We start from the raw sequence: 12,060 nt of genomic DNA, 5'->3' as shown, positions 1-12,060 counted from the left end.
ATAAGAACCGTTTATAGGTGCTTCTCTGCCAACAGATCTGGAACCAAATGATTTGAGGATCAGTTCTCATTAATCCTTGTCCAGTTGCAGTATCTTATTATCTGTCTATGCCAAACTTCTTTCAGAAACAACGAAAAATTTGTTGTGAAATTAATCAGGATTTAAATTAAAAAATCTTTGTTAAGGGGGAAATACACTAGACTTTGTAAGTGAAACAAATTGAGTGTTAATATGGTAGTGGTCAAAGTCAGTCTTCAGAATGATTTAAAGTGTGTTGCACATGTAAATTCCAAAAAACACCAGGATTTTTGTAAATAAAGTGGTTTAAAGTTTTTTTAATCCTATTTACTCTGAAGAAAAAGATTAAGCGGATCTTACCTCTCTGATAGTTTGATACTGTTTGCTATCTGATCATGTATAATTTTTTTTGGTGTTTGTAACACCTTGCTATTATAATTTATAAACTATGAATAAAGGAAAACTAAGTTTTAAAATAAAACATACATGCCAAACAGTCCTCGGGTTTAGGACTGATGTCTCTTTAAAATAATTAAAGTGCTATTCATAAATACCAGTTTTGGGGACAATATTAGAAGGCTCCAGTCAGAAAATGACCTATAAACATTTATCTTAATCCATAGCTGAGCTGATTTTAAATAATTTAAAAATTATTCATAGATGAAACAATTTAGAAGTAATTGATTATGAAAGGGCCATTACAAATTTTTGTCAGCTAAAGAGTTTTCTTATTTGATAATTTCTAGTGGAATCTTAATTCCTTTTAAAGTTCTGTAAGTCTACAAATTTCCAGTTTTAATGTTTAAATGCTTAGAACCTGTACCTAATTTTCTTTCCTTTTAAAGGAACTGTATTATCTTTTTAAATAAGTACTGTTTTTGATGAGCCACAAGAAAAAAAGATTTTGTAGCTTGCCACTCAGAACAATGAAAATTTCTTATTAAAAAACTAAGATTGATTCATGTGAACATATATACGAATATATGAAATATAGACTCACATTGGTTTGCCCACTGTGTGCATGTATACTGTTGTAGTTCTCTGACACAGTGACTCTATAAAGTCGCTGACCATAGTGCTGAACCAAGACAGCCATATTGGTCACTGCTAAATCTGACTGAAAACTGTACACAGAAATTGTATAGAGGTTCAATTACATCATCACTGTAGGAAATATATACATTACATTTCATACATATTTTTATGTATTCTTTTTACCCAGCTGTATTGAAATGAACCAGAAATTGTGATAGAGAAGTTTTATTTCTTAAGTATATTAATTTATTGTATAAAATTGATTTTGAATAATGTCAGTAAAATCAATGGGATCAATGCTAGAGTTTTTTCCTTTCTTCGAAAGCTGTCACTTAGATGAAGACAAGGTTTTAAAACCAATTTAAGCAACAAATGAGTTCTCGAAAACTACACTTTTAGTTGATACCACTGTAAGTTTGAGTAAGAACTTGATATTTGTGTTTTTATTCTGGTTTATATTCTGGCACTATCAAAATCAACATGACAACTTGTGATTATTGACATTAATAAAGTTAGAAATCACTCAACTAAATTCTACTTAGAAACAAAAATATAAGCAATTTCTAAAGAGAAAAATATAAATTTTGAAATTATAATGATCTTGATTTAGCACTTTGAGGAAATTTTCTATTGTCTGAAGCAGGATAAACACCAGGCTGTTATTGCTTACAATATTATTGAGATTTATACTCTGTGAAATGAACACTAGTGTGAAACCATTGTAGAAATTACCTGAAAAGGAATGTTGTGATACATTTAATATTTTTGTAAAAAGTACTATTTTAGGCCTAGAACTTTGACATTATTTTCTTAAAAATAGAATGGGTTGATATGCAGGATCATCAAATTAAGGGTCAAAGGTGACAAACCAGGACAAAGGGCATGCAGCTCATTTTCAAGCAATCAGTTTCTAGTTTTTTCATGGCTGAACAAAAGCTTAATTATATAGAAAAAAGGACTTAGTGTTAAATGACCAGTTCTAATTGTGGAAAAACATGTTTTAAATTTGCTGCATATTTCAAATCACTGTATGTTATTTGGGAATTCAAGAACCAAAATGCTACTTTTATATTTTTCAAACAATTGTTTTATGTAACATTTTTTTCAGATTCTTCAAAAATATTTCAGCTAAAATATTCTATGCTGTACAGACTAAAAAGAGATTTTACTTTTTCTGTAGTTTTAAATTTTTTTGAAAAAAATCTGTAAATTGTTTTATCTTTTTGCATTGTTCTCTTAGTATATAATCTTCTCTGCTATTTAAAATCCTATTATTTTTATTTAGTATTACATTTATTACACCATTAGATCACTGGCAGTGAGGTAAGGGTGAGCAACCTCTAAAACATTTCTTGATCTTTGTTAAATGTTTATTGAAAGTATTTCAAATGCACTGAAAGTTCTCATTTAGTCATTAATCTCTTGTGATATAAATTTTTAACCATTAATATTGTATATTAAAACTTAAAATGTATTATCAAATAAAATTGTTTTGTTAATACTGTAATTTTGGAAGTGTTTAGGTTTATTTAGAGGCATTTTTGTTTACCATATCAAGAAGCTACTCTAAAGTTTTCATCTTACAGATATGGTGGGCCTTCAAATGTATGTGATTAGCTTCATAAGATAGGAATTTTGCCATTATTTTGATTCTTTAATCTAAAACCACTATTGTTTTTTACTCAGTGTAACCCCAAGAGTGACTCAACTATGAGCTTTATTATAAAACTATTCTTTCTTACGGTGAAAAATACAGTTTTCATTAGCAAAACTGGCAGCTGTGCCTTAATTATGCTACAACATTCACATTCAAGTTAAAGAATTATTTACCAATTAACGTTTAACATAGTGCCTTTAAACGGTCTTGACAGTTTGCCAGTTGAATTAAGTTATTTATTGAAGTTTTTTATTTTCCAGAATAAAATTTTTTTACTATAGTATTTGAAGAGGTTGCTAGAGCTGCTCATATTTTATGTGAAACCAATAAAACTGCAGTTTATAAAATGGTTGTGAAAGTTAAATTCATCTCTGTATTTCAGCTGTATTATAGATATTAGCCTCTAAGGTTAAGTGTTTACATAATATATTATAAATAGTAAAAAGTAATATAATTTACTTCATAAGTATAAAAATGCAATTTTAAAATGTTTTCTTAAAGTAATAAAAATTCATTCTTCAAGATAATGTTCTAAGCATTTTAAGAAATGGGAATTTTCCTGTGTTAACATTCCAATAACAATGGTTTTTCAAATGTGTAAAGTCATCTGGAAATATTTGTTTTACCTTAGTTTGAAGTAGGTAATTTTCTTTGATTTTTCTGTATCTGTGTGTAGATGAGAATACAGCATTTTCAGTTTTATCTAAAATTACAGTAGGATATTCAATGAAATTACAAAATGATATATCCTGATTTTACTTAGGCAACATTTGAACTTATCTATTGACTCAATTTGCAAAAAAATAATTACAGTGAAGGGTTTTAATACATATTAGCATTCCTTTAGAGAACAGAGTAAGAAAACATTTTCATAAAGCATACACATACATTTAAGTTGCAATAAACATAAAAGTATTGTGCTTTAGGCTTTACTGTGGTGTTTATGTAGAATGTTTGCTATATGATCTTAAATAGTCATTTTTTAAAAGCTTTCCTCCCAAGTATTCTAAGAAGGAAGAGTCACGTTGCTGCCTATTTTGCTTTCCAAAGAATTTATTTAGTTCATTGATAATTGAGATATATTGTAAATAGGCTAATTTTTGTTATAAGCCATAAAATGAATATTTTATTTAGTAAACTATAATGTACTTTGCATTTACATATACTGATAATAAGAGAAACAAAATTTGTTATTTTAGATATCTTTTTAAATGTAGAGAAATTATAGTGATGAGAATAATGAAATAATTTTCCTTTTACTATAGTGAATATTTTTTATTGTTAAATTGTTTTTTGGCAACTTAAAGTAACTTCTTTTAAGAAGTAAAAACTAACATGATGTAAATTGAATTGAAATAAAGTTCTGAGTAATATGTAGTAGCATTTTTTATTTATTACTACTCAATTCTTTGGGCTTAAGAACTTGGCAATTTTAAAATAAGTTAGAGCATATAGTAAAGAATAGTTTTCTTTCACATTGAATAGTTAACAATAATGGATTAATAACAATATGTAAAGTACTTGAGAAGAATGTTGTTACATATTTTAATAGAAGGAAATGTGAAATCTAAGAATGTAGTAAATGGTGATTATAAGTTAAGCAATTTTATAATAGTATATGTATATATAAAGTAAAATTATTGAAATCACTTCATATGTGTATATTTCACATTAGCAATTGTCAAGTGATTAATTGCCTATCACATTCTCTTTTATGAAAATATGGTTTTAAGAAAATTTTGTATACAAGTCCATTTAATTCATAAAAGCAATCCTAGAAATAGTCTGCTGGAGTTCAGAAATTTATTAAGTCATTGGTTCATTAAAAAATATGTATTGAACACTAAAGAATGTTGGGATTACAATGATGAGCTAAATATGCACAGTTCCCTACGCCCTTTACCATTACAGAGCATAGCGTCAAGTTGGGACAGGGAACATTTTCATGGGCTATTATGGCCAATTACAGTACAGTATTATATGGGAGAGGCATTGTACTCAGTATGGAACAATAACAAAAAGACATCTAAGTGGACATTTAAATGATTAAGAGATTATTCTAGTGAAGGAGCAGAGAAGGGTATTTTAGGATATCACAGTTTCAATTAGATTTTTGTTTTCTAAAATTTACCAAAAACTTATTATTAAATGAAAATACCCATGTATGAAATTACAAAAAGCTGTTTTTGGAATTTTCATGCATTTAAAGGCTTATTTTTTATTCTTTATTATTCATGTCAAAATGTAGTCACCCATAGTAAAGATAGGAACAGTTAACATTTGTCTCATTCCTAAAATAGTTGTTCAGTAAACACTGGATGGTCAGATTTTAATATCCATCTTTAAATTTAATTCTATTTTTTTCTTACCCTTGTTTCTGAAAAGTTTTAAACCATTACCTAACCTCAATACAGTATATTAATGTCAAAATAATTCCATCTTACTTTTTCTTTGAAAGGGATGATAATATTAAAACTGCCAAAAAAAACCCCAAAACCAAAAAAAATTATATGTCAAGTTTAAATAATGAAAAATCCGAATATCTTCATCATTCAAACTTATAATAGCATTTAGCTAACTTTCTTACACCATTTGATTTTCACTTTATTAAATCTGCCATTTATAATTAAATGAATTATTTGAAAAAATTTTAGACAAATCCGTATTGATTTTTACACGTCTTTCGAATATCTTGGTTTGAACTTTTCTGTAACTATAAGCACATAGAGAAGATCAAACATAGGCTGTGTTTCCAAGTGCAGTAGAACCCTGCACTTGGAAAAGCCTTCATTTCGTTTTCAGAAGAAAATTAGATTGCAACTTAAAGAATTTACACATAATGGCTTATTTTTTGTGAGTTGATATGGTAGATGTAGTGTATAAAGGTTGGTTAAGGGAAGAAAGACAACCCTGGGTGGTAGCAGGTGAGTGGATGCATGTTCAAACCAATCTATTTTCCAAACCTCCATAACTCTAAACCCAGGGAAAAAATGTTAATTCAGTGGTCAGCAGTTTCTCTTCCAATCGCTATACTTCATTACCAGGTAACCTCTTTATTTCAAGTTTTATTGTGTCATGAGATCTGCCAGTGGATGTATTAAAAACATTAGTATTTACTCATATTTTTGAAATAAAACTGTTTTTTTCTTTTTAAGTTGTAGGTTCATATATCTTAGATACTTTTAATTAAATATACTTAGTGATTAAGCATACTACCATTAAAGTAATTTTTTCTCACATAGTATATAAATGTAATGGACCCAATATGAATGGTATAGTACCACAATTATATTCTCATGATTTATCTTATAAAATATCTGAAGAGTCAAATAAGTTCATCAATAAAATGTTGTTAAGTTAGGTTGATTTTTTTTTAAGATTTTATTTATTTATTTGACAGATAGAGATCACAAGCAGGCAGAGAGAGAGAGAGAGAGAGAGAGGAGGAAGCAGGCTCCCCGCTGAGCAGAGAGCCCGATGTGGGGCTTGATCCCAGGACCCTGAGATCATGTCCTGAGCCGAAAACAGAGGCTTCAACCCACTGAGCCACCCAGGCGCCCAGTTAGGTTGATTTTTAACAGTGGCTTAAAAAATAGGATTTTAAAATTACAGTGTAAAACTGAAAAAATTTAAAACTATTCTTCATGAAATTGGGTCATGAACAATTAAGAGTAATCTTAATGGTTTTGTTTAAGATGTTTTTTAAACCAATGTCCTTTCATAGGAATGAAAGGCAAGTTTATGCCAATTGGTTATGTGATTTTGCTGGGTGAGTCTTAAATTGTTAAAAAAAGTTTACAGGTCACTTCACAGAGTCAAACACCTAAGCATTTTATTGCTTTCTAATAAGCCATTAAATTGAAGAAGAGGCAATTATGTAGGCAATTAATGTAGTACTGACTTGAGCTCTCTGATTTTAGGTTCTTCAGAAGATGATGAGGTCATTCAACCAGGTTTCATCAGCCCCAGGTTAGTCTTTACTTTTTTTTTCCAATTAAATATTTAACTTAACTAAGGTTATAAAAAGGTTACTGGGGGCATATAAGAAAACTTGACTCCACTTTGGCAAGAAGGGTACCATATCCTACTGTACTCCAGATGATTTCATCTATAAACTCATACTCTCACCAGAATTCTGTGGAAGAAATATTCTAATTAACTCCTTTTTCCTTCTTATTTTAGCAGAATTGGATTTTGTGATTTCCTTTTCTGTTATTCATGCAAGATAGATAACAGATATTTAAATGCTTATGGAGATTTGTTGCTTATTCATTTTTGTAACTCCCATAACAAAATAGGAACTTAGAGATACCTGTTTGAATTAAATTAAAGGTAACACTTGGTGCTATTTCCAGATAATTTACTATAACATAAATAGCACGATATATTAAACATTTTTCAGTGATTCAGGAAATTTTCTTAATCTGGAAGCTCCATTTATTTTGCTTTTCAAGAACATTTATGAAATTTGTTCCTCATTATACTGCAAAAATAAATCATAGGAACTCTTAACAATTTAAACCTAGACTTTAAAAAATACATACCCTTTTATTTATTTAGGTGTGCTGTAAAACCTAGACTTTTGATATGTAAACCTTTTTTTAAAAGGTTTTTTTAAAATTTATTTATTTGACACTGAGAGAGATCACAAGTAGGCAGAGAAGCAGGCCTGGGGGAGGGGGGGGTGCAGGGGAGAATGGGGACATGCTCTCTGCTTAGCAGAAAACCCCATGTGGGGCTCTATCCCAGGACCCTGAGATCATGACCTGAGCCAAGGTCAGAGGCTTAACCCACTGAGCCACCCAGATGCCCTAATAAGTAAACCTTTTATTACTGAAATTAACTGAAAACTTACTTTTCAATAATAATTCTATTTGATGATAATGTAGTATTTGGTTTCTGCTGTGCTGAATTTAGTGTCTTGGGTCTACTTTTGATAAATACTATTTTCAAAACATACTTAAGTGCTGTAATATGACAAAGTTTATGAGCATTAGTAAGTACAAATAAAAAGCTGTTATTCTATTATTCTGTAAACTTATTAAATATAAGATTGCATGTAGCAAGAGGAAGTAGTGGAGATCAAATTTTTAATGAGGAAGCCACTGATCGGCTCTGCTATTTGACAGACACTTTACTTTTCTCTAGAGTGAATCCTTTGACATGGAGATGATGCTCTTAATCAGTATCCTGAAATAGAAGATTCTGAAAAGTTGCTACAATATTTTCATTTACCAACTAGTTGCTTCTTACTACTGGTTATATTTTTTCTCTGGTGGCAAATTGGAGGCAGTTCAGAGACCTTTCTCTTTTCTGTTGGGAAATAATGTTAACACCAACGTGTTAAGTGACTGCAATAAAGTTTCATGTCTGTGTTTCCTTGTGACTAAAAGTGTTGGCCAGGGAGAGGCTCCACTTTGACCAAAAGAAAGTTTATTTCCAGAGATTACGTTTAAGCTGAAAGACTTGAAGATTGACTGGTTCAGTCTCCTCACATTGCTGATGAGGAAACAGAGACCCAGAGAAGGTCAATGATTAGCCTAGGGTCATAAGGTCATTAAATGGGACCAGAACTCTGGCCTCCAGTTTCCTTTTCTTTTCCCTTTCCCTCTTTCTTTCTTCCTCCCTTCCTTCCTTCCTGTCTACCTACCTACCTTCCTTCCTTCCTTTCCTTCTCAAGTTTTATTTAGTTTAAGTAATCTTTACACCCAACATAGGGCTTGAACTCACTACCCCAAGATCAAGAGCCCCATGCTCTACCAAACTGAGCAAGCCAGGCAACCCTGGTCTTCAGTATATAGTTAGATATTTTTTCTCCACAGATTTGCTTCTCATGTAGGCATCTTCAAAGCCTGAAGATTTCTTCTCACTTGCCTAATCTTTTACTCCTGCTCTCTTTTTTCCTTTCCATTTTCCATCTACCCGTCTCCTTCCTGCAAATAAACCCAAAGTGAAGATATTAAAGAAATAACTTGGAAGCAGTCTATACTCTTATTTCAGTTTATTATTTCTTTTGATGAGATTAAGTTTTAAAGAATAAATTTTCATTCATTACAGGGAAAGACTTGTATGTTTATATTATTTAGTGTAATTTCTACAAACAAAATATTCACTGCAAAAATATTCTTAAATTATGAAAAATACATGTTCAAGTATTATAGGTGAAAAATATAACTCATTTTTTAAAATAAAACATGAAGCTTCTTTTTGTGCTATTTTGGGCAAAGTAATGTAATGCTTATCACCAAATCATCTTTCAAACCTATTTTTGTTCCAATTAAAATCATTTAAGGAAGTTTTAAGCACAATTCAGAAAATATTTGGGAGGAATAATAACAAAATTTATATTTCTCCTTTTCATTGGGGGAGAAGTATGTTAATAGAATAGGATTTTTTTCTATTCCAGTTTTTTTAAAAAAGAAAGTTTCTACAAAATGGTGGTCTTAAAATAATGCTCCTTTTCTGAATTAATTGTGTTGCTTTTAATATCTTGCTGAAAGATAACTGATCAAAAAGGAAAGAAAGTTGTTTGCTTTTGAAATTTAAAGGCAATTTATCTGGAAAACTTCAGCTTTATGCTAATCGATTCCTGTTTTTCTGTAATTTAGTTACACCTGGGGAAATGTGTAAAGATATTTAAGGAAAAAATTAAAGAGATTTTTACAGCTATCTAAAAATTATCAAAAAATCCTCAAATTGGAACAATTGTATTTAAGCGAGAGCATTTTGCTTCCAGGTAAGGAAATTAAATGAGAACGGAATTTTGCTTTTTGGAAACTAAAACAAAATTACCCCCTCCCCCAATTCTGAAGTGCCTCTACTGTAAGACCAGTGCACCCAGGCAAGTACTCTTTCACTTGACTCCGTATTGTAAGTTTCAAGAAAAGTAATTGCGAGTAGTTTACTGATACGCAGTGAGTGGGAGGGATCGGGAACAGTTTGCACAACGTGTGGGTGCGCAGCTTTTGGCCAGCAAACGTCACTCCGGGCTCCAGCGTTGGTTCCCTAAAATGGTCCCTAGCTGCCCCTCCACCCCCTTCCCTGCATAAGTCTTTTCCTAGTCTCCAAAGGCGCATTGCCACATTTTCCCGGCTTCCCGAAAGGACGGCGCCAGAGTTCTGTCTGAAGACAGCTCCATTTTAGGTTTGACTTGATGGGGGAGTGGGGGTTGTGGTGGTGGTCAATCTCGGGTTCTGATTGCGCTCCCCTTTGACTTCACTTCTCCTAGATAGCAGACAGTCTGACATCTCACAGATAAAGGGACCAAATTATAAGTGCCATACATATGCAGTTAAAGAAGATTGTGCCAAGTGTTGCTTGCGTAATAGTAAAGGCAAGAGTTTCTTTTGTTTAGTGTTCTTGGGGACAAAATGACAAAATTAAAAGCCCTTTTTATTGAGAAATCACCAGCCTCTTTGGAATGGTTTGACTTCTGGAGAGGAGGTGGGGATGAGATGAATAAAGGGAAAGGTGACTGGGGAGAGAAAGGGCACAGGAAGTTGCTGGGGCGGGCGGTAGAGGGAAAGGGCGGATCCGCTGGCCTGGGGGTCTTGGTGACCCTGGGGCGCAAGCTGCGCGGGAAGATTCGCGGCTGCGAAGGCAGCGCTGGGGCTGCAGACCCCGGCCTTATTTGCCGGGAGGAGAGCACCGGTAGAGTCGCTCTCCGCAGTGCCACGGCCCCTCCTCCTAGTTTTAAGAAGAACCGAAGCATTGTTTCTGCTGGAATAGAAGTCACTCATTGCTTATAGTTGACAGCAACTTTGGTGGCTCTGGCACCTCTTTAGGCTCCTTGCATTGTACTCTTGGAGTTTTGGGAGGAAAAAAAATAAAAGGAAAGAAAGAAAACATCCAAAAAAATATGTACCTCATTTTTTTAAATGAAGAAGAGATTTTAGGTTGTGATGACGAACAGGCATATGACAGGTTAATTCCTTAAATTTCTCCCCAGTGTGTTGATGATTCTTTGTAACTACTTGAACTCATTTTTGAAACATTTTGAAAGAACTATGATAAATCAAACTACTAAAAGATTTGACTTTCACAAAACATGCGTTTTGAGTCAAACACAGGTCTTTCTGGCACTAAAAACAAGTAGGAAATGAGAAAAAAATTAAAACCAGAAGACTTCAGGAAGGTGACAAATTAGAAAGCATTCTAGGAGATTCATAGGACTATTTTCTGTGAAAGAAGCACTCTTAGAGCTTAAAGAGATTATGGTCAGTTTTATAAAAGGATCTTAAGCAGAAAAGATGAATCTATTTAAACGACAATGCCATGTCCCTGAAATAGTGATATTTTTTGTCTCACTGTGTCTCCTTCCTTCACTCCCTTCCCAATTTGCTCCCCTCTTCCTTTTTTACTCTTTCTCTTCTCTCCCTCTGTCTTTCCTCCCCATCCCCCAGGTATGTACACGTATTTGGCTTAAATTCTTTGTGAATGAATGTTAGAGGATTTCTCAGAGTTCCCAGTTGGAAAAAGCCTTCTACACAACTTGAAAGGCTGATGTCCCTCTCAGGAAATGAATGAGTCGATAACCTCTGACACCAGTGACCAGTCCAGTGAACCCTACCTTAATTCCACTAATACTGGAGGCCCCCAATCAGGCGGGGCTCTGATTCTCATAACCATACCATTCAATGTGGTTCAGTTATGGTATTTACAGTTTTCATATATAGATTGATAGGTTTGAATCTCATCAAATTTAACAATTAGCAAGGGTTTCAGATTCCACCTATATATTGTTTCTGATTTTTATGATGATTAAACTATCTTCGAATTAAAAATAAACTTACAGATAAAATATTGTTTACCATAAATGTGTGTTGGTGACAACACTAGACTATACTGGTCTATGAATTTTATGATAATTACTTTAATAAATAATGGCACTTACCCTTAATTTCCATGAATACTTTTTCAGATTGTTTTTCTGTTACCAGATGTTGATTTTTTCAGATGTTAACTTTTTTTATCAGATGTTGATTTTTAAAAGCAATTCTCTCATTTAAGATATAAAAAAGAAATAACTTATTTTAAATTACTTTTTTATATTTCAATATTATGTAAAATGTTTAACCTGAAATGCCATTGTTAAAGTTACTTCATTGTAGGTCAGTGTAATTAATGCCTAAAAATGTTTTGTTAGCAAATAATTTTTTGAGCACTTTTGTTACTCTTGCAAAATCATTTGAATTTTTACATTTTTGCTTCCCTCCCTACCAGCTAGAACATGGTTATTCTCCCCAAAGTAAATAAATGAGAAAGCTTTACCTCCTTTTCTGGGAAGCAACAAAAGAAATAAACATGAAAAATCTTTCCAAATTGATCAGTCTTGATTGATGCCTTTTACC

The 12,060-nt window shown here is 32.1% G+C and overlaps 1 protein-coding gene across 1 annotated transcript in view; it reads left to right on the top strand.

The window, feature by feature from the left end:
• Positions 1-12,060, top strand: part of LIN28B (lin-28 homolog B) — a 137,741-nt gene that overhangs the window by 2,157 nt on the left and 123,524 nt on the right. Inside the window, exon 2 of the mRNA XM_059176987.1 lies at positions 6,631-6,679. Coding sequence (XP_059032970.1) covers positions 6,643-6,679 — 37 coding nt within the window. The 5' untranslated portion in view covers positions 6,631-6,642. The remainder of the gene's footprint in view (positions 1-6,630; positions 6,680-12,060) is intronic.

The sequence above is a fragment of the Mustela lutreola genome, chromosome 6 (genome assembly GCF_030435805.1).
Source record: "Mustela lutreola isolate mMusLut2 chromosome 6, mMusLut2.pri, whole genome shotgun sequence".
Taxonomy (NCBI): domain Eukaryota; kingdom Metazoa; phylum Chordata; class Mammalia; order Carnivora; family Mustelidae; genus Mustela; species Mustela lutreola.
The sequence above is the reverse complement of the archived record's forward strand: the minus strand, read 5'-3'. Positions and strand labels throughout refer to the sequence as shown.